At 39.6% G+C, this 22,586-nt stretch overlaps 2 protein-coding genes across 3 annotated transcripts; both read left to right on the top strand.

Moving 5' to 3' along the window:
- The first annotated feature begins 1,678 nt into the window (after positions 1-1,678).
- LOC115774705 (mitochondrial basic amino acids transporter-like) lies at positions 1,679-12,545 on the top strand. The gene is made up of 4 exons (XM_030722089.1): positions 1,679-2,106; positions 9,017-9,060; positions 9,274-9,357; positions 10,615-12,545. Exons 1-4 carry the CDS (start codon positions 2,079-2,081, stop codon positions 11,386-11,388), a joined length of 930 nt encoding a protein of 309 aa, XP_030577949.1. The 5' UTR covers positions 1,679-2,078; the 3' UTR covers positions 11,389-12,545.
- Positions 12,546-18,589: 6,044 nt separating this feature from the next.
- LOC115774812 (uncharacterized) lies at positions 18,590-20,589 on the top strand. Of its 2 annotated transcripts, none has more exons than XM_030722230.1 (7): positions 18,590-18,670; positions 18,779-19,039; positions 19,149-19,445; positions 19,547-19,600; positions 20,004-20,102; positions 20,266-20,312; positions 20,419-20,589. In XM_030722230.1, the coding sequence occupies exons 1-7, from the start codon at positions 18,613-18,615 to the stop codon at positions 20,518-20,520; spliced, it is 918 nt and encodes a 305-aa protein (XP_030578090.1). In that variant the 5' UTR covers positions 18,590-18,612; the 3' UTR covers positions 20,521-20,589. The 2 variants fall into 2 exon arrangements, with proteins under 2 accessions (XP_030578090.1, XP_030578089.1); XM_030722229.1 differs by having other exon boundaries at positions 20,388-20,589.
- The last annotated feature ends 1,997 nt before the right edge of the window (positions 20,590-22,586 follow it).

The raw sequence follows: 22,586 nt of genomic DNA, 5'->3' as shown, positions 1-22,586 counted from the left end.
TCTGGTCTAAATAAGTTTTTGTCTCGGGATTATGAGGTAATTGTTTCTTTGTCAGTTTCTTTTGAACGTGTCATTTTGCTGTAAATTTGTGACTGTAAGGTACATTTGCACATGCATTGGCTTCATTAGGTTCACCTAATGTTACAAACCTCCATCACAAGGTGACAGCCAGAGGTGGGAAGTAATGAAGTACAAATACTTTGTTACTGTACTTAAGTAGGTTTTTCAGGTATCTGTACTTTACTTGAGTTTTTATTTTTCTGACTACTTTTTTTACTTTTACTCCCTACATTTTTAAACAATTATCTGTACTTTCTACTTCTTACATTTTCAAAACAGGCTCTTTACTTTAGGTTTAACGCGTCTGAGAAAAGTTTGCATTTCCGGTCACTGCGCCGTCAAACATCAAACAATCTGAGCCTATATGGAGGAATAATAAATGAGACAATCGTACTGGCGTATCCTCCATCACCGGGGCTTACAGTATACAAAGGGATTAAAGAGGCAAAACCGTATAATTAATGTATCAGTTTTAGCGCTATAATCAGGGGTTACAGGGGGCCGGACCGAGGGCAGATGTCCGTAAGTTGTAGTCGCGGTACTTCAGCATTTAGCTAGCACTACAGAAGAGAAGCGAACACAAAGAGAGGAAAGTATGGCAGGTAATTTTAAATGCAACGTTTCTAAATGCTCAACAAATATCAGCACGAAAAATGGCTGCAGTTTGTCACACAGTCTCTCTGCAGTTATACTCATTTTTGTGTTTAGGTGTGGGCACAGTCACCCTCTACAATATAGGACACAACAGAGCTGTTTTTAAATTCCCCTTCACAGCTTGTGTCCTACATAACAGTTTCAAGCTGAGTACATTCATTAGGATTAAAATTTAGGTTGGAATAACATTTGTATTCTCATGTAATATTATTTTACATTATTACAATAATATATAATGAGGTTCGGTTACCTTTAGAGAAAAATAGTTGATAGATATGTCCTCCAAAGAACTACTTTTACTTTCTTACTTTGTGTACATTTCAGAGCCTGTACTTTTAGAAGTTGAACCAGAACTATTTTTAACTACTTGTACTTCTACTTAAGTACAGAATGTCAGTACTTTTTCCACCTCTGGTGACAGCATCGCGAAGAACAGTGGTCACCTCTGCAAGATTTTGCCAGGTGCATCTTGCTCTAATGGTTCGTGTCACGCTTGTTTTCCACTGAGGTTGCGTTTGGTGAACACCAAGCTCGAGCTGTGGAGGATGGAGAAGCGAAACTGCTTGTAAAGTACTCGTGACCGATATCTGCTGAGCGCCACGTCCTCATATGTGACCCAAGGCGCCGAGTGTGCAGTGTCCAAACGCGAAGTTAGCGAAAATGCAGTAAAATTCAGACCCACTACCGTTTTTTTGCGTAATATTTTTGTGTTTCACTCTGTGTGCCATTAAAGCGCTGCAAGAACCCCTGCTATTGTATTCGGTATGGCAACTAATTTCCAGGGCTACATTTAAACAGAAAGCACAAAAATGTGAAATACACACACACACACACACACACACACACACACATATATATATATATATATATATATATATGTGTGTGTGTATGTGTGTGTCTTTTCTCTGATTGGATAGAAACATTAGGGCGGGCCAATCGGCAGCCTACTGGCTCCAGCCGCTAGCATTCACTTCCTGCGACGCAAGCTCCTTAAAAGCTAGGGCATCGAGGAAGTCCGCACTGACTGTAAACACAGTGACGGTTCATTGAACGCGCGTAGGTCAAGAGAAATAAACAGAGATTGAGCTAAATAAGAGAAATTACAGTTACCGGTATTCGTGACCGTAAGAGGGAGGCGCGTCACAAGTTAGCTAATGGTAGCTAAAATAAACGGTAACCGAAAGTATCTCTTAGCGGTGATCTAGTCATTGGCTAGATTAGGTGCACGTAGTAGAAGCGTTAAACACCAAACACGGTGTTAGAAAAAAGAAAAAAAAGCTGACTTCCAAAGAGTCGTCGGGTGCCTCTTGTGTTGGTGTTAGATAACAATAAGTCCCTCAGCTAAGTGACGTTGAAGAGCAGTGATGGACTTCCTTGCTGGGTGCCTGGGAGGTAAGTCGTTGACTACTTCCGTTTTGCAGTTGTCAGATGTTCACTGCCATTTCTGATTTTACAGCTTGATTTAGGGGTGATCTTTTGACTTTTCATGGTAAGGAACCATCAAAAGGCTGAGAACCACACATTATACTGTCACACATATGATTCTGCCTCATCACAAGTGTATTTTTAAAATTTCACTGCAGGTATACACAGGGCCGCAGCTATATACTTTCTGTGGTGGATGCGCCCCCCCCCCCCCCCCCCCCCCCCACACACACACACAGACTTTTTATTTAATTTTATGTTTCTTGTTATGATCTGTTATATTGTAACTACAGCACACAGTTGCAGAACAGTGACCTGTTGTTTTACTGCTAGTAACTTTAGCTAACCTGAGTATTTAAAAGCCTCCTCTCACCTAATCCGTGCTTCTGTTATTGATCATATATGCACAGCTGTTAAATACAGATAATGCCGACTAGAGAAATAATTTGCCCGCATGGCTTTTGTGTCCCCCCTTGTGCGGCGCCCCTATGCATTGCATAGTGCATACCCACTTTTTGTGCCACTGGGTATACACACATACCAAGGATATATGAAAATCGTCGACTATGGTGTATCTCGTGCTGGGTCTCGTGCTAGATCTCGTGCTAGATCTCGTGCTAGATCTTGTGCTAGATCTTGTGGTAGGAATCGAAAGCTGACTTTGGATTCTGAAGCAAAGAGAAACTACATTACAAAGTCACAGATTATCTCTTGGACACGCCTGAGTGGGGTGATTTTAGATGTGGATCAGCCACTTAAGTATGATCCCAAATGTGTTTTCACTATTGTAAATTCACTTCTTTTGTACTGATTAATGTGCCGGTGTTGTGCCAAAAAGGGATCATCTGCCAAAAAGCGATTTTCAGAGTTTGAAAAAAAAGATTGTCTGTATTTAAACGGCTGTAAATGACTTGTTAACCTATAATCTGTGAAACATGAATGATATCAGGTCATTTTGAGAGACATACAGCATTTCTATCTATTTTTGGCAAAGTGACTTTTATATATTTGTTTTTTTTATCAAGGTTAAAAACTCTCATTGACATTAAAAATGTCTTTTAAACAGAAATCTGGCTAAGACGGCTGCAGAAATGACAACAAATATAACATCACAGTTCTATAAAGATATTTTAAGTGGCCAAAAAGCACTGGATTGATTATAATGTAGGTACAATAACACAGACTACTAAAGATTGTTGAAAAACAAGTTATTTCTTCATTTTATTTATAAGCCCTTCATAAATCATGTTGACTGCACTCTGTTTACCAATATAAGCAAATACATTACACATAAAAGCACATAGAATCATCGGAATCACTTTATGGCAGACAATCACTTTTTGGCACAACACCAGCAGAATTTGGATAGAGTTTGTCTGGAATATCCTGTCTTGCTACTGCACATTTCAAGGTTTGTATAGCAAAGTGTTTGTCATTGGGCTGCAAATTATTTCTGATTAATGGATGCCAGCTTTCTCTACATATTCTTTGTGTCACTTGTTTACCCAAGTGAGAAATGAAAGCGTGCAGGCAGTGCCACAAGTCCTACCGCTGGGCTTGGCTGTTATCAACCCATATACACCGTTTCATGGAACAGTCATATTGTTTATAGTGTTTACAGTAACTGATGTGAGAGATTATGTGATTTCCCACATTTAGTGAAATAAACAAATGGGTAGCTGCTTGCTGCAGTTTTGGAATGTCCCTGTTCAAGTTGGTCTGAAAAGAAGATAAGATGGGTGTATTCACATTGAAGAGCCTTCTAAAGCTACAAACGTGCTTCTATATGCTTTGTTTTCTCAGATTCCTGTTGCATTGAGGTCAGTGCCTGCCCGTCATGTGATGTGTCTGCTTGGGTTCTCTTCCCAGCTTACAACTGGGACTGACCTCTCATAGGCTCTTTTTACAAACCGGTCATGTGACAAAGCAGGTGCTTATGTAGGATTATCACACTGTATTTGTTTACCATGGTGCCACAAATGGGTCACTAGCATTCAAGTGTGTTTTGAAAATGGTTTCGTTTTTTTCTGTTCTGTTTTTAAACTGCATTTAACTTATAGAAAGATATAAAGTATTTGGAAAAGGGTAATGGTGTTTATTTGTCATTGGCTTGAAAAACTGAAATATGACCATGGATGAACATGCAGTAGAAGTATTTTTTCATATTTTGCGGGGGAAGAAAAATCCCTTTACTGATACCTGCTTGGATTGCTGGGCAGGTACGTCGTCAAGTGCAGGTTTCCTACATTAAAACTTAATGATGTTTGCTGTGGTGTTATTTCGCCTTTCCAAATGAAAAAGACCACAATAAACCATTAAAGATAATAACAAATTTAATATCAGTCAGTTTGTATAATCGTGCAAAATCATCAACACACAGAGTCAAAGTAGGAGCCCAAATCAAGTCAAAATAATGTTTGGCCAAATAGGGTCAGAGTTCATTCTGCCTAACAGCTGCAGAAGTCTGGCCAACTAAGCGTTATATACAGACAGTTCTTATAGCAAGACAACAGGAGCACTTACATAAGCACATGTACACATGCAGCTTATACAGCACTCCACACATGTATATTTGGTTAGCCTGTGCTTTAAGCTGATCTCTGCAAAACATGATGATTCGAGGTACAAGCAAACAATGATTCTGCATATGCTAATTAAGTGAAAGTTCTTTTAAGTAATTTCCGTGCCACTTTCACCTCTGTCTTTGTTGGGAGGAGAACTCCCGCCTGGGATCCTTGATGAGTTCGCAGTCACCTGGCATCAACTGTCATTGCACTGCCGTAGCTGGGGAGGGATGCGTTACTTTCACCTTTGTGTGTGTGTGTGTGTAGCACAGAAAGAGATGCAGACAAGGTTGCACAGTATCTTAACATACCAGTGTAAATTTAACTGGACACAGACGAGTGAATGGAGACCTTCCAAACACAATCTCAAAGGGGCTGAGACCATGTTTGTCCTTAGTTCACATGCACATATAGAAAAAAACCAGTGCAAAGGCTTTACTCAAGATAAACCTGTGACCTCACGGCATGCGATCAGCTTAGTTTTTATGTTCCCATTCTCTCGTTCTACTGCACCTGCTGATTGTGGATGATAAGAACAGTGATATTTTAATCAGAATCAGAAGCCTTTATTGTCATCAAACACAGGTGCGTGACAAAATTGAAAACACTCCAGTGTACCAATTCATATTTACAGCAGCACACATTCCTCCTCTTGCCCACATGAGCCTACCCATGAAACAGCTTGGCGTACACATGGAAGAGAGTGCGTGGCAAACATGGCTTACTGTCAGGGCCCAACCATACACCTCTTAGAAGAGTGGCACCAGAGCGAGCCCAGAGGGCCCATTCTTGTGCACCAGCAAAGTGAATTAAAACTGATAACTGGAGGTGGTTAGTTTGTGATATTGCTCATTAACCCCATGGGATTTTCTGGTTTTTAAGTGGGCTGCAGCACTCTTGACTTTAGGAACCAATGGCCCAGAGAAACCGGCTCAAAGGAGGAGGTGTGAACATCACATTTAACAACCACAACAGCACGCAGTAATAAAACAGCCTCCTTAAGGGTGACAACAAGGGTGTGGTGTGAGATGGGTTTGCCTGACAAAATGAGGAACCACTGTGCTTCCATGGGGTACCAAAATCATGCACTTCACCAAATGCCTGAGACATCTGGTCCATATGTAGGCCCGCCCACTTGAAGAGAAAGAAAACCAATACTGACCATATGGATGCACTGGGATAGAAAAGCTGCATTTACCGACTTTAGATCTTGCATGAAACCCCATTCAGTGGGCTGACCTTAATCACGGACCTCTTAGACTGGGAAATAGTTGTACGCACAGGTTAATCATCATAAAGCACAATCCCTGTTCTTAACAATGATTCAAACAGCAGTGCGATTCCATCAATGGCTTCTTGATTAAGGGGATATTGTTTTAAACATGGCAAATAATCTGACTTTTTATTTCCAAAGTTAACAAAGTTTTTCCTCATTGTTCCTCATAATCTCTGTCTGGCCCTGCATTTGTGTGTGATGCGCATTGTAGTGATTGTTCCTGCATGTAGTCTGCTGCTTCCAGACAAATTGTACAAATGTAACTAGATCACTTGAGATGTGTGCAACACTACTCATTAGCTTCCATTCATACCCTCTGGTGCTGAGGTCAGTATGATGCCAGAATGGCACATCGAATCCCATCCCAACAGATTCACAGGACAATTTTGTGATACTAAGAGACAATGTTTAACCTTTTGATCATATAGTTTACACCTCAAGGGAACAGTACAATTTTCTGAAATTGGGACCCCTACTTGATCCCACTGTAAGGCATGTTCTACCACTTTTCTTTCAAGGATGAGGCAAGCATCCATTCTTAAAACTGAGTTTGTAGCACCAAAGTCTACCAAAAAATGCCACAGGATGGTCAGCAATCATTAGGGTTAATTGTAGAAATTGTATTGTTCAACTTTAGCATAAATGGAAAAATTAAGTGCAGATTAGTGTGTGTGTGTGTGTGTGTGTGTGTGTGTGTGTGTGTGTGTGTGTGTGTGTGTGCGCGCGCGCGCCAGGGGTTTGCCCTTACATAGGACATAGCATGGACAATTGTGCATTCTCCAGTTTTTCTCAGCTCGCTCTGTCTTCTGTTAAGTTCTAAGAAGCACCCCCCCCACCCCCCGCGCGCATGTTCTGCATATTGGAGGATGGAGGATGTCTGCGAGTGGACAGGTGTTCCAAATTATGCAAGAGTTTTTTTCATTTTTTTTTTTACCATTTGTGACAGTTGAGGTCTCATTGTGCTCAGGTTATGTTCTTTGAAATGCATGAGGCCACTGTCTGCCACATCAGTCTCCAACCAGGGTCTAAACACCAGTGTTGGCCCTTCGCTGCCTGCCAGCCACTTGAACCATGGGCATGGTGGTTGTAACAGGATTGCCAGATGTCACTGGAGCTTTCTTGTTGCTCCTAACCTCAGCCAGGGTCTGTTGAGCCCGCTGCAGGGTCATTACAGGCATATAGACAGTTGAAAGTTGGTTGATGTAGGGTGGAGGAGCACGAGGAACAAACCTCAGTTCCTCAGAAAAGCAGGGATAAAGTCTATTAGTATTAGTTGGTGCAGTCAAGACTGCAGTCTTTTCATTAACCCTGGATGTGTCAGAGGTTCTTGCTTTCTGTCTTTCACATCTCTCTGCTTCACTTTTACAAATAGTACAAGTACTACATTCCTTTTGTATCTCCATCTAGAAAATACTGCATGCTGTCCTGCACTATTTACCTCAAATTTAGACTCCAGATGCTTCATCTGGTTGATACTCAGACTCACTTTTGCAGGAAATCTGAGGTAAACTTTGCATTTAATTCAGACTGCCAGGGTAATATTAAGACATAAATTTGCATAATGGAGAAAGTACCCCCATGTGTCTGCAGCAGTCCTACTCTGGCTGCTTCCTATCTCTGATTATATGGTGTACACTACTTAAGCATTCAGTCAGTGCATACAGACCCCCGTACTTTTCACCACCAAATAATTCAGCTCATGCAAACCCCGATCACACTACAGTCATAACCAAGACACATCTGTCATCAGCTCTTGTAGTTGGGAGATTTATCAAAACTGTGGTGTAATTTCACCTTTCCAAATGAAAAAGATCACATTAAACCATTAAAGATTATAACAAATCTAATATCAGTTTGTATAATCCTTAAAGCCTGTGCTTTATCTCTGCAAAACATGATGGTATGAGTTACAAGCAAACGATGATTCTGCTTATGCTAAGTAAGTGAAAGTTCATTTAGGTATTTTCCCATTACATTTGCCACCAGTCTGAGAGCTGTTATCAGCACATATGTTTCAGGATAGACTCACTGAAAAACCCAAGCTGGCATTACATATGAGCATGTGCTTTACAGGCCCATGTACGCAACATTAAAAGGCGTGCTAAAGAAAGTTTTAGAGGGTGTTGATGTTCGGAGAGTTGGCACTGAATAACTTTGCCCTGGAGGAAATGGCAGCAGACTCTAAAATTACACAACTGCAGCAGGAGATTTTGAGCTTCAAAGACTGATCAAGTAGGACATGTGGTTTTTAGAGACTGCTTTAACTAGAATAATATAAATATTAGATGAATGGCTAAATACACTGTATTGCCAAAAGTATTTGCTCATCTGCCTTCATACACATCTTAACCAACAAGGGTTAATATGTTGTCGGCCCACCCTTTGCAGCTATAACGGCTTCGACTCTTCCGGGAAGGCTTTCCAAAAGGTTTAGGAGTGCGTTTATGGGAAACTTTGACCATTCTTCAAGAACTGCCTTTGTGAGGTCAGACACTGATGTTGGCTGAGAAGGCCTGGCTCATAGTCTCTGCTACAATTCATCATTCAGGTTGAGGTCAGGATTCTGTGCAGGCCAGTCAAGTTCTTCCTCGCCAAACTTGCCCATCCATGCCATTATGGACCTTCCTTTGTGCACTGGTGCACAGTCATGCTTGATCAGGAAGGGGTCATCCCCCAGAAAGTTGGCGACCTCTGTGCAGCGCCTTAGCATCAGCTGACCTAGCTCTGTTATTTTACGTGGCCTACCAATTCAGGACTGAGTCGCTGTCATTCCACTTTCACTTTGTTATAATACCACTAACAGCTGACTGTGGAATATTTAGTAGCATGGAAATTTAACAACTGGATGGGTGAGTGAATACATTTGGCAATATAGTGTATGATTTACAGCATAAATAACATTTAATATGAAATTAAACACAGCACTTGAAATCCAGAGAGTGCCTCCCGCATGGCTTCCTGTGTTTGTGCCACTTAGATTAAACCAAATGATCAGACCTTCTCATTATTATTGTTATGTGGTTCCCTTTGTCTGTAGGTGCTGCTGGAGTCTTGGTTGGACACCCGTTTGACACGGTAAAGGTAGGCAGTAACAACTTTATAGTCCTGCATTTGCAGTTTATCCTTTCTATCGACATACATGTTTTAGAAGTGAATAGTTTTAATTTTTGACACAGCACTAAGAAACATTATGCACTGCTTTATGTGTGCAGTCATTTATGCAGCTAATTGACATGAATTGCTTATAATGTGTGAACCATGCGTGTTTCCGATCACAAACGTCTTCTCGTTCAGGTGAGACTGCAGGTCCAGAATGTTGATAAACCTCTATATCGTGGGACCTTTCACTGCTTCCAGTCCATCGTACGACAGGAGTCGGTATGTGGATTACTTCAGTCATCCATGTTTTTTTTCTGCTTATCCAGTGCAGGGCTGCAGGGGGGGCTGGAGTTTATCTCAGCTATCATAGGTCATAATGCAGGGTCTCAGGCCATGTGGATATCTTTCACACCCAAATCTAATGCTAATGTACAGTAATGATATGATTACAGTGATTATGGTTATGCAGTATAGGACTGTAAAGCTGTGAGCCTGCTGCTCACAATGACACAATAGTTACAACTGACGGATTCATCTTTAGCAAGTTCCAGCTATTATGGCTGTACCTAGGTTGAAGTAGTTTAAAGTCGATTAAGACAAAGTGACTCCATTGTCAGCCACCCTTGAACCTTTTTCACACATGAATACCAGATAATCTTACTGTTATTATCCAAAGTTTGACTTTCTCACATATAACACACAGCAGGAGGCATTCTGCTTCAGACGCGTTCTCTGTACTCTGTGTTGTTGAGCATTTTCTTTCTTGCATGTAGCTCCATTGGCAAATATTCATGTGTGAAAATGGCTTTGAGTTTATGGAACATTTTATCCTATGTCAGAGTTCATTTTTTTCAGAGAATTGTGCTGTGTTTTTACTTTTAGCGTAATTGGTTAATAGGTTTTCTATATATCATCATATTTCATCCTTCGTGATTATCATGGGATACTGTTGGAAGTGTGTTTAAATCACTTATGTATATCACAGATTTGTTATCCAAATGCTGCACGTGCCTGTTATCAGCCTCCCTGTAGTACTGCAGGATGCTTTATCATAGGGAATGGTATGTAGAAAAATAAAGAAACTTGTGGCTCCTGCTATCACTTTGTAAGAAGTGATGTAGCTTTGACCCTGCTGGTTCTCACAGAGAAGAGGCTGGCCCAATTAAGAGCAAGGAAATAATGATGGAAAAGTGCAGATAAGTTTCTCATTGTGATGAAGGATCTGCGTTTTAGAAGTTTGGGATATGCCAAAGTTATCTAGAGTACCTAAACCCTTTTTATTTATGGGGGCAGCTCAAAATATGTGGGTCTTTGCAGTGCATTTTCAAAATATGAAAATGTGATTTAACCATTTTTTAAATCTGGGCACACATAATGCACATGGCCCAAGTAAGACAGTAATAAGTCCATGAATATTTTAATCATGCAGCAAAGGAAACAGCTTCAATAAGACCCTTTTTATCTTTTACCCTGGGTGCGGGTGATTTAATTTTATCGTGATGTGTTACCTGATGTCTTCTTTCACCCTTATCACAGGCATTTGGCTTATATAAAGGCATTGGATCCCCCATGATGGGCCTTACATTCATCAATGCTATAGTGTTCGGTGTTCAGGGTAATACTATGCGACTGCTGAGAGAAGACACCCCAACGAACCAGTTCCTTGCTGGTGCGGCAGCAGGTGCCATTCAGTCTGTGATCTGCTGCCCCATGGAGCTGGCCAAAACCCGCATGCAGATGCAGGGTACAGGGGAGAAGAAGTCCTCTAGAAAGATGTATAAGAACTCCTTGGACTGTTTGTTACGCATATACAATCAGGAGGGTCTGCGGGGTGTAAACAGAGGCATGGTTACTACGCTTATCCGTGAAACACCTGCCTTTGGGGTTTATTTCCTCTCTTATGATGTGCTGACTCGCAGCCTTGGCTGTGAGCCAGAGGCCCGCTTTATGATCCCCAAACTGCTTTTTGCTGGGGGTATGGCAGGCATCGCCTCCTGGATCTCCACCTATCCTGTAGATGTAATCAAATCGCGACTCCAAGCAGATGGGGTGGGCGGAGTCAAACAGTACAGCAGTATCGCTGACTGTATCCGGCAGAGTGTCAGGCGAGAGGGCTACATGGTGTTCACTCGAGGCCTCACTTCCACGCTGCTAAGAGCCTTCCCTGTGAATGCTGCCACTTTTGCTACCGTCACTCTCTTTCTCATGTACGCTCGAGGCGTGGAGGAAGCACCTAAAGACTGCGAGGCAGCTCAGACGAGCCACCACACACAGATGCAGCAGCAGGAGGCCCAGCCCACCAGCCTGTGACAGCGCAGAGGTTTCCTCCTCAACCCAGGCACTTTAGAAGAATGCAGAGGGACAAAATGTATCCAAGCTCTTTGTTACTGTCTGACTTTTTTTCCACATCACATCTACCATTCCATGTTTTGAACCCAAAAACATTTTGTTTATATAAGCACTCATTTTTTATTTTTAAGGTAACAAAGGGGGGAAAAAAGTGGAAAAGATATTTATTTTTTAGCAATATTTTAAGTTTAGCATCTGCTTCTGTGGATGCAGAATATTAAAGAGGTTGGCATTCTACTAAAAAGTTTTTTTTTGGGGTGGGGTTGGAAGCTGACAGTTTCATGACAGCTTTTAAGAAATAACTTATCCTTAGAAATATTTTGTGTAAAAGAATCGTCAGGACTTGTTACTGAGCCAGAAAACTGATGGCGTGGCTGGATTGTGTGTATGGTGTGGGCACTGGAAAATTATATCTCTATTTACATATATCTTGAAATTTGCAGTGTTTAACTGCATTTGTACATGCTACTGAATCTTTTTTTTTTTTAATGTAAAAGAATTCCTCCTGCCTTATAATATAGTTTTTATTTGTGTAACGAAGCTAAAGCACACGTTTGTACCTGAACTATATCCTCTGAAGAGTTGAGTGAGCAAGACGGAACCAATGTAGCATGAGATAAGTGTGCACAACTTATCACATTTAAACTGCATTCAAACCAAAAGCCATTGCAGCTCCAATCTGATCCACTGCAGGATAGACCCCTGCGGCACATGTCGGGCCCCCCCCCGCAGCACCCATCCTGTCTGAAAAGCTCTTCAGGGATCGAATGAGAAATGCCTGATGGTGATCAAGATGGTGGATGGCATTTTGTTTCATGTTTTTTATGTTTGTGTGTGTGTTTTGTTCTCTCACTGTTCTATTAAGGAGTCTAGTATAGAACCCTACTATTTTATTTGACATGTTTATACATTTCCTTTATCGTCTTTTCAAAATAGATTTTAAATCTATACGTGATACTTGATGTCAGAAATTCATGTCAGGGGTACTTGAAAACAGTTCTCGGGCCAACAAATAAGAGTTGCTTAATTCTGTCCATGTTAAACATGTGAATATGTTACTATGGGACTGTTGTTATTTTCTGAGAGCTACTCTAGGTGATTTATTGCAGTTGCTTTTTTGGGGGGGGGGGGGGGGGGGGGGCAGCTACCTTTGTGCTTGAAAATTTGGTATAACATCCTCTGTCAAATAAGGAAATGCTAAAAAAATTTTAAAAAGAAATTTTGTTTTTGAAATCTGCTGTTTTCCCTCCAACAGATGCAAAGTATGACTTTTATTATATATTTCTTTTTCTTTGTAAATACAGACCTGTATTATGCATGTCTAGTGAAATTAGAGGGTCAAACTGTTGACATACTGTACCTAATCTGAACTGGGGCTTGAATTAGATTTATTTATTTTTAGAATAAGTTATTATACTTGCTCAGTTACATATACGTACTGTTAATGGGTGTGAATTGTGTTTGTGTTGTTCAGTTTTGTTTGTGTTCAAACCTGAAAGTTGCTATGAAATCAGTTGTTTCTCAGTAAGGGTGTAGTTTGTCAGTATAAAACACAGTCTACTTCCATAAAAGCTTTTTAAAGCTCTGTTTTAGTTTTAAGACTGACAGCAAATGAAACCCAAAATGTCTGTTGCATGAAAACAATCCAAGACCTAACCACAGCTGCACTAAAATCAAGTTTGTTGAATGTAATGCACCTGTCTTCGTGTACGGGTGTTTTATCTGAAACTCGGGGGTTTAAGGACAAAATGATTTTTGGGAGTCCTTCATTGTTGCTGCTGCTGCTGCTGTGAAATGTTCAGTACTACTGAAAAAAGTTGTGTTGCGATGTAATGGTGGGTGGTGGTGGTGGAGGAAAGTGCAAATGCATGGTTGCTATTTATGCAAAAGTTGCTTTTGTTTAACTGTGTATTCAACCTCAAACTGCGACTGTTATCTGTGGCTACAGAGTATTCCTGAATCAGTGATTCCATTAGATGACTAATATTTAATCCAGCTGAAGTCAAAGATGCAATATTTACAGGATATAATCATTATAACGTGAGATTGTTTTGAAGTGACGGGTTAAATATGTATCCTATATTTTTCATTCCAAAGTAATATTTTAAAGTCTCTCTTTAACCAGTTTAAGTTAGCTGGTGTTCTCAAGAAATTATAAATAAAAACAGACATATTTTTGTCATGCAGAACCTATTTGTCTATATTTGGCACTAAGGAAATGGGTAAATAAAAAGTATTCAGCAGCTGCTTGTTTCTTTCATTTCAGTCTTACAGCATTTCATATATACTTTTCAATAAGACCTGTATGTACTGCTTGTGTATCTGTAGTTCTGCCATTAGTGCACATACATTTTTCAGACAGATGCGATGGCATCGATTCTTTACTTGAGTTGGAGCCATAGGTCAAGGGTCAAACAAAGTCAAATTGAAAAGCTACAGCATAAAATGTAATTAGTGCACAGTCTTGTTTTGCTGCAAACAGATTCTGTCAGGCTTCTTCAGTGCTGCCTTTTTTTAAACCTGCATTTACACTGACTTGTCACTAGATGACAACCTAGTTGTGGTCAGAAGTATACATACCCTCATCATGGGCATGAAAGTTGTGATTTGGGGCTTTCAATTATTTATTTTTTTCAAACTGTTCTTTTTCCATTGTGTAATGATTCTACAGCATACATCTTTAATGACTTAAAAAACAAAACAAAATGAAAAACAATAATTGCGTGCACAAGTTTGAATTACTTTAGGATTTTCTCTAATAAGTGGTGCTGACGGTTCTTCTACAATGTCTTTTAAGTTGACAAGGCCTATTAATTTGTCATTAGTGATCATAAATGACTACAACTGGTAGCTTCTCATTGCCAGCATACAAATTATTAGGATGTATCACCACTTTGCCAGGGTCTGGAAGAAGACGCATACTGTCACTCTCAGACAAGAGGAAATTGATTAGGATGTTCTGGAACAACTCAGGAACCACCAAGGCTCCAGCCTGCCATGAACTGGAAACTACTGGAACACAAACCTCAGTGTCCACACTGAAGTGAGTTTCACATCACAATGGACTGAGACAGTGGGGCTTCTTGGGTCCAAAAAAGAAGCCAAAATTGCTCCAAAATTGACTATTTGGTTGCAATGAGAAGAATGTTTGTAGGAGTAAAGGTGAGGCTTTCCTAAGAACACTGTACCAGCTGTTGGGTTGGTGGAAGCATCATACTCTGGGGCTGTTTTTTTTTGCCAGTGGTACTAATGTATTGCACATTATTAAAAAACAAAACAAAACAAAAACTAATGTATTGCACAAAGTACAAACTTCACCTCAATTCAACAGCTAGACAGTTGAAACTTGGACACACTTGGGTGTTCCAGCAGGACAATGATTCCAAACACATGTCAAAACTGGTTTTGGAATGGATAAAACAGGCTAACATTAAGCTTCTGGAATGGCCTTTCCACAGTCCTGACCTCAACCCTATTGAAAATTTGTGCACTACACTTAAAAGCTGGGTCCGTGCCAGGACATCAACCAGTTTAAATGAACCTACCAATTCTTCCAAGCGCGATCAAATATCCATCCAGAATCATGCAAGAAGCTTGTTGATGGATACCAAAAAGCATCTGGTTGAAGTGCAACTTGCTTACATTTGACCAAATATTGGAGGAGGTGCGTATATATTTGACCCTGTCTGGAACAGAAAAAAATCCCATATAAATTCAAACTTCCAAACTATTTTTTTTTTTAAAAGTCATTAAAGATGTATGCTGTACAATCATTCCACCCTGGAAAAAGAACAGTTCGAAGAAACCATTAAAAGGCCAAAATTACCACAGCATTCATGTCTGTAATGGGTGTGTGCAAACTTCTGAGTACAACTGTATGACCTATGGAAAGCTGCTGATATGCAGCAACACCTTCAAAACCCATGCATGATGGAGAAAATGGCTTTATAATCCACAGTAGTAACGCCCTATATACAAATGACACCTGTGAACACTTGCTAAAGACAACACTATCTCTACCTCTGTAAGCCTCTATTTTCTGAAATCCACCTTTTTCTCATTCTTTATCTCTTCCATCAGAAGGTCCTCCCTCCTGACAGAAAACGGTCTTCAACACAGACATACACATCTTTCTGAAAACAGCTGGCCGCCAACCTCAAACAAAAAATCGAACAGAAATCAGCCAGAAGTGTCAAAAGTACACACATTCTTTATTTAAGTAGAAGTACAGATAATTGTGTTAAAAAAACACTCTGGTAAAAGTACTGCTTTAATTTCTTTATTCAACTAAAAGTGAGAAAGTACAGGCTCTGAAATGTATTCAAAATCTAAAATTAAAAGGTGCTCATTGAACCTCATGTCATATTAATGTAATAATAAAACAATATTGAAACATATATACTATAATACATATATACAAACTTTATTTCAACCTAAATTTTAATTTCAATGAATGTATTCAGCTTGAACATTTGTTATGGAGAACACAAGCGCAAATATTATAAGAGCTATATGGCTGATTTCCAAACCCTAGACACTATAAAGCTAGTATATTGGTAGAATTCAGTGAGTCCATTATCATCAGCATCAATTTAAATCAATGTCTACTACATTTGATGTAGTACACCACAGCTAATCTGTACCAGTTCAGCATAGTGCATGCTATTATATGTACATTTATTAAATATCACTGAGCAGTCCTTTAAAAATAATCTCTTCTTTCACTCTTGTCCTGTCTTTCTTACGTCTTTCTCCATCTCTGAGAGGGAAGTTATTTTTTCGCTCCCGGAGAAATACAGCTGTACCTTTAGTTAGCACTCACATTGTGTGACAAATTGTACAGAAATAGTTTGTGTATTTGTTGATATTTGTTGAGCTGTTAGAAACACTGCATTTGAAATTACCTGCCACTGCTCTTCTACAGCAGTAGTTATTTCCTGAAGTACCACAACTGTAACTTAAGGACATTTGCACCAAAAATGCTGCTCCAGATTATTATAGCCCAATTTAACCTAACCTTTATAACATATAGAGCGCTATAAATTATGCATAAATGATATGCTTTTGCCTCTCATATTGTGCGATAAGTACCAGTGATGGATACACCAAGACTGTCTGGTTTGATGTCCAGAAGGTGTCCAGTGACATGAATCAATAACTCTCCTCAAATGTCTTAAAGTTACAAGCCTGCTTTAAAAAAGTAGGAAGTAAAAAGTAGAGGATGGATGGATGGATGGATGGATGGATGGACAATATAAAAGGAAAAAGTTGTAAGAAAACGCTCTAGTAAAGTACAGATACCTGAAAATTCTACTTAAGTATTTGTACTTTGTTGCTTCTCACCTTTGAAATCAGCACTGATGAAAGTTTTTGGCTTAGATTTCATTATTCAGAAATCAAATAGTGTGTTGCAGGACTTTTACCACACTTGAGACTTTTTTAAATAAAAATTTTCACTCCCAACTACAAAATGCATCTTTGAACAATTATATGGGAACAAGCCGCTGCATAAATGATACTAAATGCCTAAACTGATTTGTTTTTCTTCATTCTGTGGAAAAATTTAGGGGTTGTCTTGGCTATTCCATAATATACAATGTTTTGGGTTTTTTTTTTGTTTTTTTTGGATGTCCACTTTCACATTGTCTTCCAAACCAATTCATCTAACTCCAAATGGGTTACCAAATACAAGGAAAGTAGCATCTTCGGATTGCAACAGTAGAGAAAGAATGGTCTGCTGGAAATGACATTTTTCCTTTTTCATTTTCCAAAAGTAATGAGTAAATGGTCTGGACTGGTTCTTATAAAGCACTTTTCTACTTGAGCACTCGAAGTGCTTCATACAACATGCCTCATTCACTCATTCATACAAGCACTTTTTTTCTTTCTATCGAACATTCACATTCCAGTGAACACATCGGAGAGCAACTTGTGATTCATTATCTTGCCCAAGGATACTTTGGCATGCAGACTGAAGCTGTCAGGAATCGAAGCACCAACCTTCCAATTAGTAGATGACTTGCGCTCCCTCCTGAGCTGCAGCCACCTCTCAAGTGCAGACGGCAACATTTTAAATATTATCACTGACCACACGGAACCGCAAGAGATGTTGAAAGTGATGTTGTTTCCATGCCAGACCACAAGTTGGTGGTGTGTGTTTTGAAATGCTACATGTTTGATGTAATCCAGGTAAGCATTGTTACAAACGCTTACCTTATGAGTGAGCAGCACAAACAGCAATCTGGAATCTGCCACAGTTACTCTTGTCGATATACTTGTGCATGTGCAGAAAAAGTATAGGTGTTGTAACCATGGTCTATGATACAAAATCAAACCAATGGCTGATAAAAACTAGCCCCAAAACCTGCTCAATTAAAGAGAACATTACAAAATGTTGTGTTTATGTCTGTTTACATAATAGTTTAGTAGGAGTGTGGTAGCAAAATGTTATATTACAGATATTTGTGTAATTTTTATCCAGAATAGGTCTACTTAACCTATGGACAAAAAAATGTAACTCAAAGCAACAGTTCAAAATTAACAAGCAAAAAAAAAACAAAACAAGCAAAGGAAGCAAAACAGCAGAAGACACAAAAGTGATTACAAAATAAAACAGAAAAACACACTAGACCCAAAATCAACAGTTGCAATCCAAATAGTTCAAGGTAAGCTGTAAAGGAGAATTCATAAGGAAAGTTTATTTATATGCAGACATAAAATTCAAAATTAATTAATGACACAATATCAACATAGAACCATGTTCAAACAATAAAAATAAAAACATAAATAACAACAACAACAAAAAAAATGTCAGCAGAAGGCCTGGTTAAACAGAAGAGGGACATAACCGATTTTGAGCTTGTGAGAGAAGACAGTGAGCAGCAAGGAGCTGGAAGAAGTAGTCTGGAGCTTGTCCATTTAGTGCATAAGTGTGAGAATTTTAAAATGAATTCTTTTAAAAATCAACTGTGTGCCAGTGTCCCCCAGTAAAATAGGCGTAATATGTGCGAGCTTGCTTTAGGAAATTACACAAAAGGCTGGATTACGATGTTCTGCTCAAGTGTTTGTGCGAGCTGCTTGAGGATGTTGGCAAATGCAGGAAGTTCAGTTTCAGCTTGAAGAGTGGAGCGTGATGACGGTAAACCTCAGTTCTGCCTTTTGGTAAGGAACAGATTCACACACAGGATGGTTGAAAAAGTTTATACTGTGATGCGGCTGCTGCTTTTATCTTTGATCAGAACAGGTACAGTGAAAGACAAATTAATCCCGCCTTATCATGTTATCTTAGTCTGATAATCTTATCATTTATTTACAGCATCTTAACCAGGGCCTCTTCTTCTTCTTTCCACAGGTGTAACTGGGGACGAAGGTGTAATATTTGCAGAAAGGTGTTATAATATTTCAGTTCCATGTGCTAAAGATTTGATCTGCTTTCATGTATGGCATTTCAACACAAAGCAAGCAAGTGATTACATTGCTATAGTAACTAACAGGGCGATCCAGACATCCAGATCACAGGATGACGATTCAAAATGCACTCTGCAAATCAAAGATCTCACAGCTGGACATCACCGTTGCCAGCAGAGGCCAGGTGTCTCCTCTCCTCACAACAGTAAGCACTGTCAACATTAAAGCCTTATTTTTTGTGGGTTAATAATGGGAATGCTGTGAGGGCAGAATCTGCAACTAACAGATTTTCTCATTCCTTTCCGTCTCCTCAGTTACCCCAGAGTTCATCCTCATGCCTGGTGAAACAGTGTCACTACAGTGTTTTCTTTTCAGCCACTTGGAGCAGAGACACTGCTGTGCACAGCAGCAAAAACAGATCAGTCTGATGTGGGTGGATGAAACTGGTGCTCAGATACAAGAGGACTTTCAGAATCGGATTAAGCAGCAGACTGTTTGTGATATAACTCTGACCTTCACTCTTCAAAGCCCTGAAAGCAAGACGTTCAGGTGCCGGGTGACTGTAGATGACCAAGTCCAGTCATCAGTGAAGCTGCAAGTCAGAGTGCTAGGTTTGTTTATAGTTGATTCTTACCAGCAGATTCCTAACTATTAGAGGTTAAAAAAAACAAACAAACAAACAAAAAAAAGTTTAACTACTGCATTTTTGTAGCTCTGAAAGGGAGAGGAAGAGGATTCATCGGAGATCCGGAACCTCAACCACAAGGTACAGAATGGGACAAAAAGTAGAAAAATGTCTATGCTGTATATGTAAATTTACAATCCTACTTAATACCTTTCAGCTAATCCAGCTAGATCTACATGTAATTTTTTTTTTCTTTCTGGAACCACCATTTGGACATTGTAAACAGGGCTTTTCCCAGCTCAGAATGGCCCTACACCAGTAAAGGCAACCAGTCTGGTTGGCCTTTTTTTGGCCAAAATCTGTTTCAAATTTGTCAAACTAAACTAAATCAGAGCCCCTTAACTACTTAAAAGTTGAAATACACCAGGGTACTACACCAGAAAACCGCTTATTTCTTTAGGGTTAGATATGGTTTTGAAGAACTTGAGTCAATCTTACAGAAAATCACCTCGCCATTTTAAACGCACCTACTATCCATCTTCAGGCCACAAACAGGGCGCAATTGGGGCTGCTGTGGGGGTGGTGGGATGTGCAATACTGACAGTGCTGGTTGCGGCATTTGTCGTAAGCAGAAGAAAAGCGAGTAAGTTCTCCTAAATTTCTCAATTTTAAAGACATTTTGCAAATCCACAGTCATGATGTTAGCTGTGTCACTGTGGCTTATGTAACCTGTGTAGCTGCTAGTTGAAATACGTGTAAACACGGTATCAATAATATGAATGTATGCCTTTGTGTTTTTATTGCAGGAATCCAGCTGCCTAATGAGTCACCTAACACAATCAGTTCTACCACTGTAAGTATTCAAAGAACATAAAATGTAACCTGCTTACCTGTTGAGGTGAATAAACAAATGTATTTATGTGTTTAGGTTATGAATGCAAATGATGTGATCTATGCAGACATTATTCTCCCTGCTGGCTCGGATGCACTGTGGGTTCAAGAGTGTGAGTCCACAGAATATGCCTGTGTCAAATACAAATAGTGTGCCTTACAAAATGTAAACTTTACTGTTGCCATGTATTTGATGCCCCCAAATTTCCCAGCATTTATTTTCTGTACTGTAAATATTGTTAGATTATTAAAATAAAATATGTTGCTTCCCTCATAGTTTCAGTTTTAATCCCGTGATTTGCTTGTGTGTATTTCCTGAAAATCTAATAGCATTAAATGTCATTTATGGTGTTAGACAGTAAGCAGATGGTAAGATGACAAACTTGGTTATGTCAGGGTGGTTTGGATAGATGATAACTGTGCTTTAGGCCTGATTCATACTCTCATATGGACGGATGGCATTTATTTTAAAAATTTGGTCATGACCACTGATTCCCAGCAGAGGAAGTGACTCCTCTGGACAAAGAGATTTCCTACCCAAACATTCATCTTCATCATTATCTGGACACATCCAGAAAACATTTCATTTCCCAGATCTGTAGAGGCCCCCACATATCAAACTCCTACACTGTCTGGTGCCTCAGTGTACAATTCTTGTTTGCTGTCAGGAACCAAGCAGTCAAAGCAAAAGCTGACACGTTACTCCTCTAAAATAACACTGGTCAACAAAAAAAAAAACCTTTTGTCTGCTACCTGAGGAAAAACAGCTGATTTTTACTCATTTGGGTATGCTGGTTCCAAATATGCAAACAGAACTTCTCTAGCACATCAGGATCTTGAGTTTTGTAACTATGCCAATAAATGCCAATCGCCAAAGTCCACGTCAGTGATTTTATTAGAAAACTACACCTTGAACATACAACTGGTGAAAAAAAGACATAGATGGGTGCCAGGATAGTTCAGGGCTCGAGCTGGTGACCATGTATGCCGCTTGGCTGTGCGGCCGGTGCAGGTTCAAGTCTCGGCCTATCGCCATTTGCTGTGTGTCCTTCCCCGTATCTCCTCCCCGCTTTCCTATCTATCGCCACTGGAAAGTTATCAACTAAAGCCAAAAAAAAATCTTAAAAAAAAAAAAAATACAACCAAAATTAATTATATGAGGAATCTCAAACTAATACAGTCCACAATTAGTCTGCCTAAACAGTTCAAAAGTGTGACAAACACTTGCTTTTGTGCTTCACAGAAGTTTCACGCTGTAGAAACCAGCAGTAGTCACCCATCATGTTTGTGTTATAGCGCCCCTGGTACCTGGTCTCCATTTCAGAGATATCTTGATGGAAACTTTCACCATGCTCATTGCTCTCATCACCCAAATTGGGTGGAAAGAAGTCAAGATGAGAGTGAAGGAAGTGAATCTTAAGTGACATTCTGCAACCCATGTTTGAATGATATGAGCATGTCGTCAACTAGTTCTTCATAGTTTGTGGCTTTGTGGTTGCCCAGGAAATTCTGTACCACCTGAACAAATGATTCCCATGCTCTTAGTTCAAGGGGTCTGAGCTTAGATGGAAAGTCTTTGTCTCTAATAAGCTCACGGACTTGGGGTCCATCAAAGATCCCAACTTTCAGCTTGGCACCACTTTGGACCCATAAACACTATTGCATCACTTGATGTAGCACTAAAACTTTGTTTTTATCTACTGACAAATCAAAGCAGTCACTATAAGAAATTGCAAATTTCTGGCATTTTTGATCCTCAATAATCGCAGTTAAACTTTAGTTGACTGAATTTTAATAACCATATTTGGATTCAGCACTTTTCAAACTTTTCTAACTGACCTAACAAATGAGACTTTATAGGCTGCTCAATCTGGATGAGTATAAAGGAGAAAACAACACAGCCAATAACTACAGTTCATCACAAAGAGACACCCCCCCATGCTGTCGTAGCTCATGCTGTAGATCTTTTCAGGGGCCTCTTCTTCAAAGCAGACTGCACCCTGGACCACCTTTTCTGCTCAGGTTAATTAAGAGGCAGTGGCTACAGCGTTATCTGATCTGGAAAAGTTTTATGTTTGATGATCAAACTGCACTGAATGAGGTCAACACAATGGAATTATCTGTTGAATATATCATTTAAAAAATAGATGTAAAGAGTCTGGAAAGATGGGGAATAGAATTGTGTATTGAATGTGCAACAAAAAAGAAATCAGACAAAAATGAGCAGAGAAAAAGT

The sequence above is a fragment of the Archocentrus centrarchus genome, chromosome 24 (genome assembly GCF_007364275.1).
Source record: "Archocentrus centrarchus isolate MPI-CPG fArcCen1 chromosome 24, fArcCen1, whole genome shotgun sequence".
In the NCBI taxonomy this organism is placed as follows: Eukaryota; Metazoa; Chordata; class Actinopteri; order Cichliformes; family Cichlidae; genus Archocentrus; species Archocentrus centrarchus.
Note: the sequence above shows the minus strand (reverse complement) of the source record. Positions and strands in the feature narration are given on the sequence as shown.

Coding starts and splice junctions, on each gene's coding strand:
- LOC115774812 (XM_030722229.1), top strand. CDS start 18,613: ATGGTTGAAAAAGTTTATACTGTGATGCGGCTGCTGCTTTTATCTTTG. Junction 20,103..20,265: donor CGTAAGCAGAAGAAAAGCGA/GTAAGTTCTCCT, acceptor TTTTTATTGCAG/GAATCCAGCTGCCTAATGAG. Junction 20,313..20,387: donor ACACAATCAGTTCTACCACT/GTAAGTATTCAA, acceptor TTATGTGTTTAG/GTTATGAATGCAAATGATGT.
- LOC115774705 (XM_030722089.1), top strand. CDS start 2,079: ATGGACTTCCTTGCTGGGTGCCTGGGAG. Junction 9,061..9,273: donor ACCCGTTTGACACGGTAAAG/GTAGGCAGTAAC, acceptor CTTCTCGTTCAG/GTGAGACTGCAGGTCCAGAA. Junction 9,358..10,614: donor CCATCGTACGACAGGAGTCG/GTATGTGGATTA, acceptor CCCTTATCACAG/GCATTTGGCTTATATAAAGG.